An 18,296-nucleotide genomic window follows, 5' to 3' on the forward strand; every position below is an offset into this window, starting at 1 on the left:
GTATTATTACTCTTTAAATCTGTAATTGTGCAGCTTGTATTCAACTCTGAAACGCACCTGGGAACGTCAGCATGAAAAAGAAATCAGTAAGATGAAGAACGGGAGGAAAATGTATTTTGAATATTGTAACAAAATGGAGAAATGGTATAGAATACGTATAAAAGGCCGTTTCCAGCTGGCAGAAAGTGCAATGAAGGAGGTTCTCAGATTTTTAAAGGTAAGATAACACCGAAGAACAGCGAGTAACTGAAAAAGCAGGATTTTGCAGTGCAACTTCGACCCTGCTCCCCAGGCGAGCCCAGCCTTAGCAGCAGATGAGAAGTGACAGCGAAAGCCAGCCGCGATGAGGCTGAGCTCAGACGCCCGCGATCCGACGCGGGGCTGCCCTGCAAACCGAGCCCCAGCCTGCCAAGTCACCCCAGGGGCTCGGTCTGCCGGCGCCGCGGTTGCTCCAGCGTGAGGCGGCGCTGGGCGCCGACAGCTGTCACCGCTACCCGACAGGCGGCCCGCGGGGACCCGCGGCGGGACCAGCCCTGCCCCGGCCCTGCACACCGCGGCCGGGCCCGACAGGCAGCCGGGCCCCGGGGCCGCCGCCTCCCCGGCGCCTCAGGTGCCAGCGGGACCCCGCGCGGGCAGCCCCGGCGGCCCCCTCAGCGCGGCCTGCTCGCGGGGACCGGCCCCCTCGGCGGCAGGGGGGTCGCCCTGGGGACCCGCCGGCCGCCCCGCCCCGCCCGCGCCAAGGCCGCAGCGGGCACACGGCGCCGGCCGCAGCAGGGCCGGGCGGCGGCGGCGGGACGGACGGACGGACGCGGGCCTCCCCTCACGCCTCGCCCGTCCTCATACACGGGGACACGCGGCGTCGCATGATGCAACACAGCGGCCCCGCCGCAGCCGGCCGGGCGGTGAGGGGGCAGCGCCCCACCGGGCCCCCCCGTGGGAGCAGGGGGAGCGGGGCCCGGCCCGCACTTACCGAGCGGGGGGCTCCCCGCGCTGACGGTGAGGCTCAGCGCCGCCATCCCGCCACCGCTGCCGGCGCCGCGCCGGAACCAAAGGGGAGAGTGGGGCGGGGCGCGCGGCGCCGCCAGCTCGGCAAGGGCCACCCGGGAGGGCCCCGCCCCTGTCCCCGCCCACCACCGCGGGGCGGAGCCGCGGCTCGTCACTTCCGGCGGGAGAAGCCATGAGGGGGCGCGTGAGGCGGGGCGTAGTTTGCTCGCTGCCGCTCTGTGGGGTTCCCGTGGTGGCTGCCGCGGTTGGGGACAGGCGGTGAGGTTGGAGCCGGGCAGGAAGGTGACTAGCGAGTTGTGCACAGGGCTCCGCCGGCTGGCGCTAAGTGAAGCCCCGGAGGGGAGCTTGGTGGCTGTGAGGAGGCCGCCCTGCCTCTCGGTGTGGCCGGAGGCTGCTGGTTTTTTTTCTCACAGCTGCACCGGCGATTAGGCAGAGCCGTCCTGAGAGCTCTGCGGGCGTTAACCGTAAAAACTCTCATGAGCTAGGTGTCTGGCGGCAGCTGTAGAGATAGCTTGATCCCTTTTCTGTATATACTGAAACAAACAGCGCAATGTGTACCGACGCTTTTGAGTATAGTGGGTTAACCTATCTGTTTTCGTAGAGTGTTACTTGTTACGCTCCTCACAAATGCACAGATTTTGCAGTGGGTCAAGCGAGCCTTGGAATGAATGACAAAAAATGCTGTGTCAGCAGTTTTTCACAGGAGACAGATTCAAGTTCACATTGTTGCAAGGACGTTGCAGTGTCACTGTGCTTTTTTCCCTAGTCTATTTTATGGATGGTACTGTAGCACCTAATGTGCTAGCAGAGAAATTACCAAATGCTTGATTGGTAGACCAGTGCTTTTTTGTGCAGTGGGCATCGTGGTATAGCTAAAGCATGACTGAACTTTATGTGCTGGCTTTTATCCTTAATTCCTCCTGCTGGATTTTATCTCAACTTACCTTAATATTTTCCTGTTTTAGCAGTTTTACAGTTTCTGTAAGCATGGAAAATGGTTCCATACATAAGTGTCTTTATACATGAGGTAGAAGCTGATGATATATGCTGTGTTTTGCTGCCAGTGAGGTAATACTAAATGAGCAAGCACATAAATTACAGAATTAGAAAGAAGCTTGTGCTGAGGAAATTTTCAAACAGCAGATTTCAGAGGAAAATAAGGATGCAGAGACATAGATGAAGATTACTCTGTACGTGGCTTTGTATTTTAATGATTACATGGAAAGACTTATTATGGCAGGCTTTGTGTTGTTTAAGTCATTCTATGTTCTATCTTAATGTGCTTTGCAAATTCATGTGAAGACTTTGGTGTGAACACTAAAGCATCTATATCCAAGAATCCTGCAGAAGATAAAGGTGAAAATTACATGTAATTTAGGCAGTGAAATTAGATTAATCTTGTACTTGCTATGTGGTTCAAACTTAAGTCACTATCAATATGTGGAATGAATAAATGTACAATGGGTCAAAATATGAAGAAGGCTGTAATTAAAGCAGGCTGAATCTGTCTTGCGTGCTCTTACTAGTCATGTGCTTGAGGAAGGACAAGAAAGGTAGGCTGTAGATGAAAGGATTAAAAGCATGCGTTGTTCCTATATATGCAGCTTTAATCCAGTGTCATGATAGCATTATGGACTGCCTGATGATGATAGAATGAGGTAAGTGACAATCTTGCTGATTTGTCTGCAAATGTTATAATAAGCTGACCTCACTAGGGAAGGAACTTCCTTAGATCCTTTTCCATGTGTGCACTGGGAGAGACTGGGAACAGTTTAGGAGGAGTTGTCTTGTTCGTATCTTTTGGTGTCAAGGTGTTCCTGCTTGCTGGTAATAGAACCAAGTTTAAACCAATGAAGTCACATTGGTGTTACCCTGCTGTGACGGAAGGACAATTAGAGTTGTTAAATATGTTGTGTGATTCTATGAGAGAGGTAACTTGAACACACTGTTGAAAACTGAATTTTGAAATACATAGCTTTTTGTATCTTGAAGTTCACTGCTAGCGTAAAGATGGTTTGAGGGGACCAAGAGTATAGTTATTCACAGGAGTTAAATCTTGTGGGCGGGGAGGAAATGAGAATGGGTGCAGTGTAACTTGCAGACTACTTTGCCATTTATAGTGTCAGGAGAGGTTAAGTTAAAAAAATGCTCAGAGAGCTTAGGTGTTCAGTCTTTATGTAAACAAGCAGCCAAGTTCAGGCATCCTCTGTGACACCACAAGCCTGAGACCTTGATATATGCCACTCTTGTATCCACACAGAGAACAGAAAAAAAAGCACAGCTATAAGCACAACTATGGTGTTGTCCGTTTAAACTGATCTCTCTTCATGGTATGCCTCAGTATGTGTCACATTTGTTAGGGAAAGGGAGGCCCTAAGACTCCCTTAATCTGAGTGTGAGGGACTAGGGTCACAAATTCTGGAGAAAACAAAGTACATACAGGCCCCACTGGTTCAAGATACTCCAGAATCCTCAATTCAACTTGAAGAGGCTTCAGCTGTTTTGGCTAAGGTTGCCAGTTTTAGCTGATTTACTACTTGTTCTCTTTTGTGTTCAAGTGGGCTGAAGAGTTGAATCCTGCTTTCCTAACTCCCACACCTATGGAAAAGTTGACTGAAACAGGCTTTCCAGTTTTCAAGTTCATCTTGGGTAACTTTGTTCCCTGCTCTCTCCCCTCCCCTAACATGCCTGTGTTCCACAGGAAGGGGGAGTGGTAGTGTCAGGTTCCTCACTTCTTGGGGCTGTTGGAAAGGCACCTGAACTTCATTTCTCTCAAAATTTGGACATGAAATTTTTCAAGTTCTGGCATTTCTGTTGTCCCCATGTATAACACAGTGACCTAGGATGCCCAAAGCTTTTCAAGACTGAGGTTGTATAGACCCTGACACAGATCATCAGAGAGGTGCTGTTCCCTCAGGTTCTCCTCAACTGTGTTTGGTGGTGTGCTCCCCCTGCCCCTCCATCCTGCCCTTGGTTTCCCTGACAACGCTCAAGTGATAACTATCTGTGGTGGTTGTGATGGCTGTATCCAACTCAAACTGAATTTGTAGGAGACAGATACTGAAAATGTGCCCACCTAACAGTGCTGGTCAAGGTCTGACTTGAGCTAAGTGGGAATGAAACTAACTTACGTAGTCAGTATGCAATGACAACCATGAGCCTGTTATCTTACTCCATAAACAGTGGACAGCCCAAGGCCCATTGAGCTCTCCTGCATGGCAGCAGGCTGCACGACAGGGTCTCCCCTGGAGCCGGGACACCTCTCAAGGTTATTCCTCGAGGCTGAGAGACTCCTTGCTTCAACAGATTCTCGGTAAGCGATTAATAGCATGCTAAACTTTTGAAATCTTAGCTAAGTAGTATAAAGGATTGATTGTGCAGGATGTGTGTCCTTTAAATATAAATCATTGACCAAGTCTGAGACTAAGTCTGGACCTAGCCGCACTTGAACTCCCCTCTGAGAAGGAGTTTAGAACACAAGGGCGTCCTTTCTGAACCTCAGGACTCAACAGGAGGACCTCCCTGACAGTTTTGTCTGACCCTGTCCTCTGTGCAGTAAATAATCAAGTATACCTTGCCCTTGAACCTTGTTAAACCACTGTTGCATTTACTACCAAACTTGGTTAAATTGCTTTTCTACTTCTCTCATATGAGAAGGTGACTGAGGTGTCCTGAGCCCTGCTGTATTAATGCTTCACTGATCTTCAATGGATCAGTGATCCAAGAACCCCTGCTTGAGATGTCAGAGGCCCAGCTGGACTGTGTCCTTGCTCCTGCAAAACTCAGACAACCTAGCTCACCACAAATAGCAATCTCTGCCATTCCAAAACTGAGCGCAGGTCGAAAAATTCAAAGATTCACTTCTAAGAACCAAAACTGTCAACTTTCTTATAAATGGTCTAATCCATCCAGGCAAATTCTTAGTGCATTTGTATTTAACACAATAAACCCTTGTTGACTACATACAACAAAAATCATTGAGCAAGATCAGGTAAAGGACTTAACATGATTTTGTGCCCTGAATATCAAGATTATTTTTGGACAGTAGTATTATGATTAACAGTATATTAAGCACAGTAATGAAGAACGAATACTCCAAAGAATATGGAAAACAACTATTGAAGAAATGTGACTGTTTTGATGTTGTCTGCTAAACGCAGCAAAACAATTTGATCCACTGTATACCTAGAGATTCTTTATGTAATTTTGAAATTATTGAACGCCTTAATGTAAGAATTCAGTTCAGATTCTATAAAACAAAATTTCAACCTCAGTTATCTTCTTTCTTTTTTTCCAAGCTCACTTTTTCAGCCTTCCAGGCCAAGCAAAGATGCTTTGCTGCTTTAAGGCACAAGAGATTGTTTAACAGTGTTAGGAATACGACTGGAATAATAGTCGTAATTTCTCAAAGTGGCAAGGATCCCAGCTGAATTCATGTGTTTCACTTCCTTGTTATACTGAAATGAATTTCCATGGATATCAGTTATCTTGCCTGCAAAGAAAATAAAAATTAACATTCCAGCAAGCAAAAGTTGGAGAGAGAGGATCTATTTTATTAGTACAAATGATAATAACTAAACAAAACAGTCAGTCTTTGGTGTACACATGCCTGTCTCCAGATGTGAAGTATCTTTGCTCCCAGTTCAAATGTGACAGTTTTTCATTGACTGAAACCAAGTAATGGTTTCATTTTCTTTCAACAATACCTTAACTTGTGTTTCAGGAAAAAGAAAACAACATCTCTCTCGCATGGATTAATTAAAATACTTCCTGAGTATTTTTTTACATTGATGGTGGATAAGAAGGAAACAAGAATCCTCAGTTAAAGTAAAACCCAGGGTAAATCTATTCAACAAACTAACATAATATAGAAGTACCCCAGCTGGTTTTAAACTAGTTTTCTAGAATTACTTAGCAAGAGCAACGCAGATCTTTATCAAAGCTAATTTAACCACGAGATACCTACATATCAAGGAGCCTAAATACAGCACTGCTGCCCCAGATTGGTGGGTTTTTGTGCCTGAGCTAACCTGTTTAAAGCTATCCCAGTTATCAACACCAGAGACTGCAGAGGACTTAAATAATGTCATTATTTATGAACACTGTTGTCCTCACTTGACAGAATTTAGGAGATCAAACCCCACAACTTTAGCATACAGTGGTAAAAGATCTATCAAAGCAAAAAGCAGAAGTAGTATAACAATAAAACATATTCAGATACTTGTTAGCGAGACTTTTTGTAACTTCTCTAATCTCTTACCCCCTAGAAAGGTGAAGTGGCTTATGTTGGCTGAACACCACTGAATTAAATGAATGACTCAATTTTGGAGTTTGTACATTGAAGGAACAACCTCATGATTTGGCCTACTTTTGTTATTTTAAAGAATCCAGTGTCCACACTATTATATCCAGTTAGTAGGACAGTGTGATTTTACTGTAAAATAGAAGCCAATGAAAAAAAACCACATTTATTTTTAAAATATTAAAATTAATATACCCATAATTTTGGATTTTGGCTTTTGCCATAGTATGGTTTGGGTTGGAAGGGGCGTTAAAGATCATTTAGTTCCAACCCCCTTGCCTTGGGCAGGGACACCTTCCACTAGACCAGGCTGCTCAAAGCCCTGTCCAGCCTGGCCTTGAACACCCCTGGGGATGGGGCATCCACAGCTTCTCTGGGCAACCTGTGCCCGTGTCTCAGCACCCTCACAGTGAAGGATTTCTTCCCAATACCTAATCTAAATCTACCCTCTTTTTACTTTAAAACCATTCCCCCTTGTCCTGTCACTATAGACCCTACTAAAAAGTCTGTCAGACCCATCATTCTTACAAGTGCCCTTTAACTCCTGGAAGGCCGCTGTAAGGTATCCCCAGAGCCTTCTCCAGGCTGAACAACCCCAACTCTCTCAGCCTGTCTTCATAGGAGAGGTGCTTCAGCCCTCTGAGCATCTTCCTGCCCCTCCTCTGGACTCACTCCAGCAGGTCCATGTCCTTCTTACGCTGGGGGCCACAGAGCTGAACGCAGCACTCCAGGTGGAGTCTCTTGAGAGTGGAGTAGCGAGGGAGGATCACCTCCCTTGACCTGCTGTTTTTTTAATTATCTAACAATTATTGACCATATTAGTCCAGGACAAAACAGATCATTCATGCTTTCCAGAGCATAATTTGCTGTCCCTTTGGAGTTACTGTTGATTTCACAGGGCTCAAAGCTCCTAGTGAATCATGACTATTTAAAAATATTTTCCATGTTTGGAAACTCTTTTTTTCTATGAAAAGTATAAATAGCTTTTAATTGATATAATTTAATTTATCTTGGAATTCTGAATACTATTAACTTACCTCCCACGGCATGTAGAATAGCTTCAGGTGCACATGTATCCCATTTCTTACACCCAGGACTGGCAAATATATAAGCAGATGCCTTGCCTTCTACAAGTTGAATGATCTGTTATGAATAGAGAGTGGCAATCATTGCAAAGGATCTAGGCATTTAGAAATGGGTAAAAATAACACCAGGAAACAGGGATTAGATCAGTGTGTGTACTTTTAGTTTCAGAAACAAGAATTCCCATCTTGTGAGAGTACTAAAAAAAATAAAGTGGAAACTATCTCCGTGTTGTCTTGTTGCCATTTTTGCCTTGCACACATTGGAGAAAAGAGATTGGACACTCTGCTTATGACAGCCATGACAAAACTAAGCTTTACAAACTGTAGCAAATGAGTATTCCCTATATGCAGAAAACTTTTGCAAAGGAAATATCACTGTGTACTCCTATTTTTATCCTTTTGTATGTGCTGCTAGGTAGTTGGAATAAGAACTGTATTAACATGAACAGAAGGAAATGTCTATAATTGTCATTAAATTGAATTCCCATTCAGTCATTCTGGTGTTATAACTTTTAATTTTCTCCCCTAGAAACAGAATACTGGGGAAGATGGACCTCAGCCATGACCACCACAGCCACTGTTACAAATGTTTCTGTACCTCTGTCTACCTTACAGCAGACTGAATGCTAGGAATGAAGAAAAAATGAGCTGGGGAAGGAAGAGGAAGTCTGCTGTACATTCATGCAAGTAAGCAAATGATTTCTTTAAAAGGTCTTTTTCTTATTCCAAAGATACCACCTTCCAGTAAAACCAAAAGATTTGGAGTTTCATACCTTGTTTCCTGCTCCTCCAACTCTGATGACACTGTCTGGATTCAAGGCACTGATGCACTCGTTGACCAGGGTACTGCTGTGAGAACGGGTGGTAACGATGATGTGTTTCCCAGCAGGTGCTTCTGTGAGCTGAAATCCAAAGGCACCTATGCCCAGGACTCCCCAGATTGTCCTGCCCAGCACAGCGTCAGCTCCTGCCTACAAAAAAGGTACACAAGTCCAAGTGATGGGTAATCATTGCGATCAGCACTGAAAGCAGAAATGGAAAGAAGTACCTAGAGACATCTTTGCGTATCAGGGAGTATAATATTAATACTGGGTTATGCATTTAAACAGTGGCACGTAAAAATAACTACTCTAGAGCCCACAGTGAGAAACCCGCTCTTTCCCTCTAAGGCAATGACATTATTTACTCATTTATCTGTGACATTGTGGTGGTACGTTACATCCTGCCTCCATTGACCGACAAATTATTATTTGTATATCTCCATACTTCAGGCACAATCCATAACTGAACATATCTTGTAATTTTAAATGTTTCATCATACATATACCACATATAGATGCAGCTGATGATATGCATTACATCAGCTCGAGAGCTTTTTCTTTCAATTTTAGTAAGTTTAATTCATCAGCCTGTATCATGAGCTTTTTCCCCCTCACAGATTAATACTGAAATTATCTCCAAATGTGTGAATGCCTGTAGGTTGGCCATCCTGGACTTATACCTGAAACCTGGCCTGATACACTCTAACCCAGCTGTCAGTGACAAGTACTCTTGGTTTATTTAGGGCTGGAGATTTATGGCACACATTCACGTATTGCATGGATTTACTAAAGAATATCTAGCAAAGACTGCCAAAGCACTGATCTGTACTTGTTTTACAGTATGTACTTTATATGTAGTGTAGTAGTAAGTGTAGTATATATGTAATATATACTGTATTACACAAGCCTCAGGATTCAGTATGGCTGTTAATAGGTCCCTGAGATTCAGTTTCTCAAAACTGTATATATCTAATAAAAAGACCGAACACCTTATATTACAACATTAGTTCCACTACACACTGCTTGTCATTTGAAAGGTACTAACTGGAAATGGCTTAGAAGTGACAGTTAGAAATCACCTAACTTTTAAACAAATCAATACATTTAATACCTCATAGTTGTAGTATGGCTGGTTAATAACTCCTGCTATTGCTTTGCCTCCATAAGCAATTCCAATAAGAACTGTTACGTGGTCAAGGAGACCTGTACAGAAATAATATGAATGTAGATATGCTTGAAAAAAAGAAAGAATATATATATTAAAAAAAAACAACCCTTCAATTAAAGTCCAGAAGTTGATACACAGGGTGGTATCATAAAAATGCAAATACTAATCAGGATTTTCAGATGTAATAGGTTGGGTAGTATTTTTTTTAGCCTTAAGGTCTGCAAAAATAATGCCCCTGATATAATTTAGTTCTATTAAGAGAATTCTAATTAACACATAATGAGAAAACTTTAAAGATACAACTAAATAGCAGTATATGATGACGTTCTATAATTGTGGTGTGAATTCTTCAACAGTATTCAAAACTAGCAATGTGTTGACACTGGTACATCTTTTTCACTAAAAGATGCAGCAGGAGATTAGTTTCAGCATATTGATTTTGGAGGTTTTTCTTTTTAATAAATTTTAGAGTCTATGTCTATGGGGACAAATTAGGCCTTCCTGAAAAAAGTTTCTTCCCATAACTGAAAAATTATGATTTGCGGAAAGATGTTTTATTTGGAAGGGCTACAAATACAGCTGTGGTATTTGGGTTGTTTCAAGAGGAAGATGTAAATGTAATTGAGCATATTCATGTGCAAATGGGAGATTTAGTCCCTGAGTTCAAAGTATGCAAAATTTGTGAGTCTGACTGAAAACTTAACACAACCTGCCAGCAATCAAAGGCAGCCCTTTGCTCCCTGAAATGATGAATACCGGTGGACACTCAGTAGCGTGTCAGAAATATTCAGTACTGGTTAGAACTGAATAGAATGATTAAAAAATTCCATAGAACTCAAAGCCAGAAACAATATCAGCCTCAAGAAACAATAGTCTATGTAACTTCTGTCATAAAACTATCTGCATGTATGTGCTACTTTATTACATTGCTGTATTTTTTTTTTAATTAGCAGAATTAAAAGAGAAGCCAACCTTCAGTGTACTCCTTGGTTCCATCCAAGGGATCAACCCATATTACAAGCTTTAAAAATAAAAAAGTAAGGAAAATTAACAAATGCAAATAATGTAAATTACCATGCAAAGAATAAATTTTATTTTAGTGCTTTTATTTCCTTATAGCAGCAAGGAAATAGAGATTTGAATTTTCAACATTATGATACGGCTGAAGCCACAGTAGTATTTTACACAAAAAAAGCTTAAAAACTGACTGGAACTTCTCAGCAAATATCTTAATAGGAAGCTTAAACTGAACATGGAAATGACATTACTCTCTTATGTCCAAAGTAGATTCCTTCCAAATTAATTTGAATCACAAGTTGTAAAAATCAAATTTCCATTTCTCGTTATTGTACACAAAGCTATGCAGCATTTCCAGCTCTGGAGCTGTGATTCCTGTGACTACATTTCAGTTTTCAAACTAAACAGAAAAACTGGCAACCCTGAAATCATGTTTTTTCTTAATACATCCTTAGCTAAAATCAGTAAGTAATGTAGTTAAGAGTGTAAAATAGGAAAACATATGTATAGCATTACCTCCTCCTCTTTAATTCCCATGTATTGAGCAGGACAAGTTTTCTTCAGTATTTCTTCACAGTGACCATCTTCAATTAAGTCCTCGGTTACCTCATCAGTGGGTAGTTCCTAACAAAAGGATTCTCAGAATTATTTGGAAAAAGGTGTTGGAGTCACTTGAATTTGCCTTAGAACTGGATTTGCTTGCAGCTTACCTGATGAAGCTAATGCAGTGGAAAGATGAAATGGGATGAAAATACTATTAAAAAAAAATCAACAAAAAAAACCCCAAACGATTTCCTAAAACCTGCCAAAGCAAATTCTACTGCAAGTTATAGCAAGTTAAATTGTTAGTATGAAACAAACCAGGTACTTACTTCTTCTCCTATAATTGTCACCTTGGGAAACTTCCGTGCCAGGGAAGCACAAATGCTCATTTGTACCAGTCTGTCAGCTTTGGTCTGCAAGTCATTGGCTCCAGTCTGTGAAAGGATGGATAGGAATTTCTGTATTTCCAAACAACAACAACAACAACAAACCTCACAGTGCAATGGCCCATATATCACTCTGAGTATCTACCTTGTAATAGAAAAGAAGTCTAATTTGATAAATCATCAACCTAGTAAGTGATCTTGAGAGAGGCAGGCTAAAAACTGAAAGTAGAGACTCCCTGTATGCTCCAGAACTAAGATAGACTGGTATGATATTAGAACAATATTTATATGCTGTGTTCTTCTCATGCACTGGTGCAGTTGTACGGAATATGTATTTGTGCAAATACCACACAGAATAAATTAATACAAGTATGAACCCAAATAAATACAAGAGGAGAGATAACAAAAAATTAGTTAGTTAACAGGAAAAAATATTTTAAGGCTCACTGGGGAGACACGGCAAATTAGGACAGAGGGCCAATATAGGGAAGGTGTTAGTAAAAGGCGATTCAAAGGTCCAATTAATCTAACTTGTTTAAAAAAAAAGAAACAACTGGAAGCAATTATGATGTATAATCTTCTAAGTAGTGAGCAGTTCCTTAGTTTAGCAAAGAAAGACCAAGGAGGGCCAGAAACTAATCAATGAAATTTAACTAGACAGTAACACCCATACACTTTTTTCCAGCAAAAATACTAGACAGGAAACAGTGGATTTGGTGTCTCAAGATGACATGAAACAATGACTGAAAGCCTTCCCAAAAGATGCAGTGCAGCCAAATGTATGTGGCCAGATGGGTTACAGTAATTTCTTCTTAAACATTAATAACCTGTTATATAGTGGAATTGGGTAAGTTATTAATACTTCCCTGCCTTAATCTTCACGTACCTATGAATGGAGGAGCCCTTTAGGTCCAGGGACAGAATACCAGTAAGAAATACTTGTTAGCAGTGGAATTAAGAAAGTCAGTTCACCCAAGGATTTGCATCTTAGTTGAATCAAACAAAAATTTTATCTGCTTATATCTTATTTGGTGACAACATGAAGTGTGTTCTATCCAACTACAGAAGTTAGCTATAGATAGGAATGGAATATTCCATTTAAAATCATGTTATGGGTTAATTTTTGCATGCTCAAAACCAAGTCGGTCCCATATCTGATTGCCTACTTCCATGAAACTTGGTACTTTTCTTTGGAATTTCCTTCTTGTCCCCTAATAAATTGGGTTGAATTTGGCACTAAGCTTAGACTTAGAAAGATCAGGTTATTGCAGAGAATGTCCTTTGTTCAGCACAGCACATAAACCAGTATAAAATAGTTTCTCAAAACAGTTACCAACAATGCAAGAATGGCTGGATAAAATGTCTACCTACCAAAAAAGGGAGAGAAAAAAAGAAGTAAAAATGCTAAAGGAGAAGCAATATAAATGGAGAGCTTAGAGCTGACAAGGGGAAATAAAACTGGATATCAGGAGAGTAAAAATTCAACTGTATTTGAACTATTCCTCATCGAGATAAATAAATGGATGGGAGGTCAATGTGTTGAGGGAGAAGGTGGAACACTGGCATCCTAGCTCTTCTAAAGCTTTCAGTAAGGCCGATTGAAATTGGTCTTGATGTTTGCTCGCTGAGAATGGTAAGAAACAGCACTTTCTGTTCTTGTGCACCTCTTCCCACCAGACTATAAAGCACAGACACATAACAGGTTCTCTCTCTTGCATTTTTCCTCTTTCTTCATCAGCCACCTTTGACAATAAGCTTGCAGGAATTCTGAAATCACTAGTCCCTAAAACAGGAACCTCTTCTGTTGGTCATTGTTGTTGATCTAATTTTGTGTGTTTGTAGTATTCATTTAAATAGAAAGTAGGTATAACCAGTCCTGTTTAGAACCAGTATCACCTGTTGCTTCTGATCATTTTTGTTATGCTATATTTATAAGTATTAATTGGTTATAGAGCTTAAACTGTGTTCATTTGCTGTTTTATTATATTAAAATATGATTGAGCAATGCATTTCTGATTTACTGGGAAATAATATTAATACATGTAATTTTATTTAAAGGGAAAGTGAATTAAACTGATAGAAGCCAGCATTTAGTTGTAGTTAAAATTACCTTAAACTTGCTGGACTCTTAAAAAATAAGCTTAAGGAAACTTGATTATGCATTTAAAATTAACAGGTTAATCATAGTACAGATAGTGCTTCCTTTGTACCTCTGGATGCAAGTATTTTAAGGCTTTCTTGTAGTGAAGCTGCATTAGTTTTTCCAAGAACCTAAAAGGAGATTATGTGGGAGAGTATAATTGTACATACAAGTGTCTGAGAATCCTGCTATGCATCTAAATAATTTTGAAAACACAGATCATTAGTCTCCAGTTTGGGGTGTTTTTTTTTAATTCTCTCCCCATACCTCTGATTTTGATTGCTTAGGAAAAAAAGAGTGTAAGAAAAACTTGCAAAAGTTTTCATAGTGGTGAAGATAACTGATGAAAAAGGAAAATAATCTTTTTGTATCTACTGTCTGAACTGACAGTAGAAGTCATAAAGGATTAGGCTTTTCTTTAAAACTGGCTGAAAGTGCTTGCTTAAATGTAAAGAATGTAAATACCAACAATTACTTCAACGTAAAGACAAAAAAAATATAGATACTTAATGCAGTCCATAATATTGTGACATACCTGTAAAGCTGGAATTAATTTCAAAAGTTAATTCCACCTATTCTAGTACTATAGTCAAAACAAAGGTCCTGGCTTATCAGTGCATCTTACTAACTCAGAGCAAATTAAGAACTTTAGGCAGATAACTGATTTCATTTTTGTTTCCTATTTAGAATTAAAGTTGAAGCTCCAAATTTATATTGAAAACTGATTTACAATCAAATCTAAGGTTCTTTATAGCTTAAGAAACTCAGCACTGATTTATCCTAATCCAAAATTAATCAAAGGCACAGTACTTTAAGCTGTACTACAGATGTTAAAACATAGGTATGGAAATAAATGAGAAAGATGCTGCATTATGATTTCTGACATGCTATCCAAAACTTGTGTTTTGTGAGGGGAATCAGGACAAAATTATGGTGTGTTTCTTGAAAGTGTCTGAACATTCTTTAAAAATATTGGTCAAAAAACACTTCTCCAGTGCTTTTTTAATTCTTTAATAAGGAATATTTCTGGTATCAGAGAGGTAAGGACTGTATTTCCTTCCAGTGCTATTTTAATCCTTTAGTAAGGAATATTTCTTGTATCAAGAGAGGTGAGGACTGTATTTCTTTCCCCAGCTGCTGATCTCTGAAAATACCACTTTGACCTGTATCTAATTCAGTATTAATAAGAGAAATTAAATTAGAACAAAGTAAAAGTAATACCTTCTCCACTATCCCCAGATCTCCCGCAGCCATTACATTTCTAACAATTGTTGCCGCTTTTTCTGCAATGGAATATGCAGAGGCAACCACACGCATGAGTAAAGCTGGAGAAGCCATACTGAAAGCTGAAAAGAAACAAAAAGCAAACTTGTACATTTCAAGACAAGGAAGAAAATATTTTATATAATGTTGCAAAACAGATACAGTTTAAGCGGATAGGAAGGGGAAAGTGGGTTACTGCCAGTGAGTAGTAATGAAGTGAGCTTTGACTTTTTTAAAAATACAATTAAGAAACACAGGGATATATAGCCATTTTAGAGAAGATTTTTCAAATATCCATGCTCTGTGTAACAGTGAACCTAGTTCTCACTAAAATAAAATCTGGCATTAAACAAGAACAGCAGCAGAAACTCTTTATCAGAAATTTTAAGAAAGGATATATCTACACACAGTACTCATTTTTTGTACATTTTGAACAAAGGTAATTTTTTCAGGATCAAACCTACAGAGTTGGTTGGTGCCCAGACTAAAGTACAAGGCTCAAGAAAGGATGACAACAGCAATTTTACTCACTACTTTAATTTGTTTAAATATAAAATAGGCTTTTGTAGATGGCCTAATTGTGGACACAAAATAGGCTAATGATACTCAAGATACTGCAAACACTGCACTTGTATGCAGAAGCCTGTTTATTTACGTTTTACCATCCTTTCTGCATTTCTTTTACTACTCTTGATTTAAGAAAATGTATTACATCTTCCTTCCTCTCCTCAACACAGCATGTCCTGACATTCTTCCTATTGTATTGTTTTCTACATCTGTTCCCCAACACACATCAGAGCAAATCACGATGCCTTCAGCTCCCAAACAGGAGAATAACTCTCACACTTGCAAAAAACATCATCCATTCCTCTCAGCTTTTCTCTGTCAGGAAAAAGTAGTACTGATAACCACATTGTATTCTTTAAAAGGCAGAGCTAATCGCTTTTAATGTTTTCCTGTCAGTTTTTTCTGTGTAGATTACGTGTTTTTTTGGGTTGGGCTCACATGTATGATATAATGATATACCCCAAGTAGACACTTGAGCCCAGAGCTAGAAAAAAATACAGAGGAATTGATTAATCACCACATAGAAGATGATATATTAGGCTTCCCTCACATTATTTGCAGCAAGTATTGCTTAAGTGGCAATAGGTTGTTACGCAATACCTTTCCTTTCTTGCTTGAGGTATCTACTTGGTATAGTATAATATAATGAGGTGATAAGGCTAGCTACTGTAGATGATCTCAATGCGACCTCAAGTTCACATCTGTTTACAGCAAACAGCAATGTTTGAGGTATCAAAATCACAGGTTTAGCTGGTTTAAGAACTTTTTCAGCATTTAGAAACACTGTTATGGGTATCTGTATAGTCTGTATATCTCTGAAGCTAAAAGAGTAGAGTGATTGTATAAGTATATTCAAAAAGCACAGCTGCTACTGTTAATTATTATTTACAGCTCATGCATGGGAGCAAAGGGCTCTGGAGTCCTGTAAAATAGCCAAGGTCTATAGCCAAAGCGCACACGCGGGCTGTCTTGCACTGGTAACAGTGATTACAGAGGAAATCCTCAGTGTGCTACCTGTGGCAAAACCCAGCTCTCAAACAACTGAAAGTCATACAGAAAATATGTCATAACACATGGAATTTAGATACTTTTTTATGTACCATCATATGAAACAAGTTAACAGGAAGGAAAATCGAATGTAGCTCATTCCATACTGGAATGCGAGTACTTCTGAGAGACAGTTAAAAAAAAAAAAGCACACTAGATGGGAAGTTTGGGTTAAAGAATTGAGCTCAGAAGATAATTAAGATTTTTATGCTCAGCTTCTCATTCTTAATTTGTCCTTTTACTGCATATTTGATCCTGCTTTGTAAAATGAGGTTAAATTGTTTTAAAGGCTTTATTTTTTTAATGATTGCATAAAGTTTCAAAAGACTCAGGAAACAACACAGAAGTACTATTTATCTTATGTTCCTGAAGCTTGACCCAAGTAGTTTCTGGGGCACGTTTTTTAGGGGTGTTCTTAAGGCAAACAACTATACCTTCTTTCTGTAGTGACCCTATACCTGAAATCTCTAATCAAACCTTAAAAGTAAAATATTCTTATGAAAAACATGTTTTATTAAGAGAAACTAAAATGGGAGGTTCAACACCCCTTCTCCCCAATACAGAGTAACAAACTAAGGAAGCGCTGGGCATGTTACTACTGCAAAAGGTGCCTTAAATTTTTACAGGGCTGCATCTCCTGCATGCCACATTTTCTAGTGTGTTGGACCTTTTTGGTTAGATAACTGTGTGTTCTAGTTGATCACAAGTGTTTAATCTCTGTAACGTTTTGTTCTCTAATTATTTATAAGTTTATGGCACATTCTTTCTGATGAGGGCAATGTCTAATGTATACTGCCATTATACATTCAGGAATATATTGCTTGCTTTAGACAAACAAGGTTGACTCTTAGAAAACTGTACAGTTTACAAAGATTTCACAGCAACTGTCCTTCAATTTAAATTTGTGTATTATTTTCAAAACTTACCTTGACCTCCAAAGACCAGCCATCATTTCTCCTAGCCTAGTAACCAAATTGTTGAATGGTCTCAACCTGGCAAATCAAGCCTGCTTTGATACCTACTAAAATAAGTGAGTTCTCCAGTTCTTGTTACACGTTAATTTTGAAATATTTAAGTATCACAGGATGGCTACAATTAATTTATCAAAACAAGTATGAACGATTTGTTAATGTTATGATTTCAGTGTCTTTTCTGCAAACATCCATTTTCCAAATTTATAATTTCACCTGTCGGAAGGAGAAAATGGCCAATTGCACAGCGCACGCCTTTAAATGCCAGTGCTGAACTGGGACTTCATCCTCTGGCCTCCTCAAAGCCCCAGTGACTACAGCTCCCTGTTTCTTTACAATAAACTTTGGCTCAGGTTTAGCGAAAGATAAACTATTTATTCTGTGTGATGGAAGGCGGCAGCATTTACCCAGCAGAAGCAGGCTAGGACTCGGAGCAGGAACGCCAGGGTCCCGCTGAGGTTCGCCTGCAGGCTTCCAGGGGGAAAAAGACGGTACAATCTCATTTCAGTAAAGTGCTGGGAGGCCTTCGGAGTTTGTCGGGTTTTTTTAAATTAAAAAAAAAAAAAAAAAAAAAAAAGGAGGGGGGGGTTGGTGGAAAAAAAGCCTATTCCTTCCTGATTGATTCTCTTGTAATTGGGGTTCCCGGTGGCGAACTGTAGTGCGGTCCGGAGGGCCAGCGTGGGCAGCGTTACCGGGCGCTGACCAGGGCTCCGAACGGGGAAGGGCCCGGCGGGTGACCGGGCAGCGCCGAACGGGGAAGGGCCCGGCGGGTGACCGGGCCGACTCACCCGCTCCAACCACGCTGGTCCCTCGCTCCCGGCCGCGGCCGCTGCGCTCCTCCGCCGGCCCGGCTGCTCCAGGAAGATCCCGCCCCGATCGCGCTGGGCGGCCGCCGCCGCCTTTACAACTGGGCTCGAACCGCCCTCACGGTCCTGCCGGCCGGTAGCGCCGCACAGCCGCCCTCTGGCTCGGCCCCGCGGC

At 40.8% G+C, this 18,296-nt stretch overlaps 3 protein-coding genes across 12 annotated transcripts in view; 1 reads left to right on the forward strand and 2 right to left on the reverse strand.

Moving 5' to 3' along the window:
* Positions 1–1,124, reverse strand: part of EPRS1 (glutamyl-prolyl-tRNA synthetase 1) — a 39,304-nt gene extending 38,180 nt beyond the window's left edge. For 6 of the 7 annotated variants that reach the window (XM_055816273.1, XM_055816271.1, XM_055816270.1 and 3 more), the window contains exon 1: positions 971–1,124. In XM_055816273.1, the coding sequence (XP_055672248.1) occupies positions 971–1,016 (46 nt within the window). In that variant the 5' untranslated portion in view covers positions 1,017–1,124. The remainder of the gene's footprint in view (positions 1–970) is intronic. The other variant, XM_055816275.1, reaches the window with a different exon arrangement.
* Positions 1,125–3,636: 2,512 nt separating this feature from the next.
* The window catches only part of IARS2 (isoleucyl-tRNA synthetase 2, mitochondrial), a 43,310-nt gene continuing 28,650 nt past the window's right edge, over positions 3,637–18,296 (forward strand). The window contains exons 1-4 of one of the 2 annotated variants that reach the window (XM_055816280.1): positions 3,637–3,654; positions 4,189–4,318; positions 7,922–8,079; positions 8,282–8,374. The gene's annotated coding sequence lies outside the window, so the exon portion shown is untranslated. Of the gene's footprint in view, positions 3,655–4,185; positions 4,319–7,921; positions 8,080–8,281; positions 8,375–18,296 lie in introns of those variants that run through there. The other variant, XM_055816281.1, reaches the window with a different exon arrangement.
* BPNT1 (3'(2'), 5'-bisphosphate nucleotidase 1) lies at positions 4,923–18,240 on the reverse strand. Of its 3 annotated transcripts, none has more exons than XM_055816282.1 (9): positions 18,104–18,237; positions 14,689–14,813; positions 11,271–11,375; positions 10,915–11,022; positions 10,354–10,402; positions 9,325–9,416; positions 8,166–8,363; positions 7,345–7,450; positions 4,923–5,497 (listed from the first exon to the last, which is right to left on the reverse strand). In XM_055816282.1, exons 2-9 carry the CDS (start codon positions 14,803–14,805, stop codon positions 5,349–5,351), a joined length of 924 nt encoding a protein of 307 aa, XP_055672257.1. In that variant the 5' UTR covers positions 14,806–14,813; positions 18,104–18,237; the 3' UTR covers positions 4,923–5,348. The 3 variants fall into 3 exon arrangements, with proteins under 3 accessions (XP_055672257.1, XP_027648963.1, XP_055672258.1); XM_027793162.2 differs by lacking the exon at positions 18,104–18,237 and adding an exon at positions 17,723–17,745; XM_055816283.1 differs by lacking the exon at positions 14,689–14,813 and having other exon boundaries at positions 18,104–18,240.

Source organism: Falco peregrinus, chromosome 11 (assembly GCF_023634155.1).
Source record: "Falco peregrinus isolate bFalPer1 chromosome 11, bFalPer1.pri, whole genome shotgun sequence".
Lineage (NCBI taxonomy): Eukaryota > Metazoa > Chordata > Aves > Falconiformes > Falconidae > Falco > Falco peregrinus.

Bases quoted from the DNA above. Each gene is read 5' to 3' on its own strand.
- BPNT1 (XM_055816282.1), bottom strand. From the start codon at position 14,805: ATGGCTTCTCCAGCTTTACTCATGCGTGTGGTTGCCTCTGCATATTCC. The intron at 11,023-11,270 runs GTAAGTACCTGG...TCCTTTTGTTAG, and splicing joins TGACAATTATAGGAGAAGAA to GAACTACCCACTGATGAGGT. The intron at 8,364-9,324 runs GTATTAAATGTA...CCTTTTTTGTAG, and splicing joins AGCCATACTACAACTATGAG to GCAGGAGCTGACGCTGTGCT.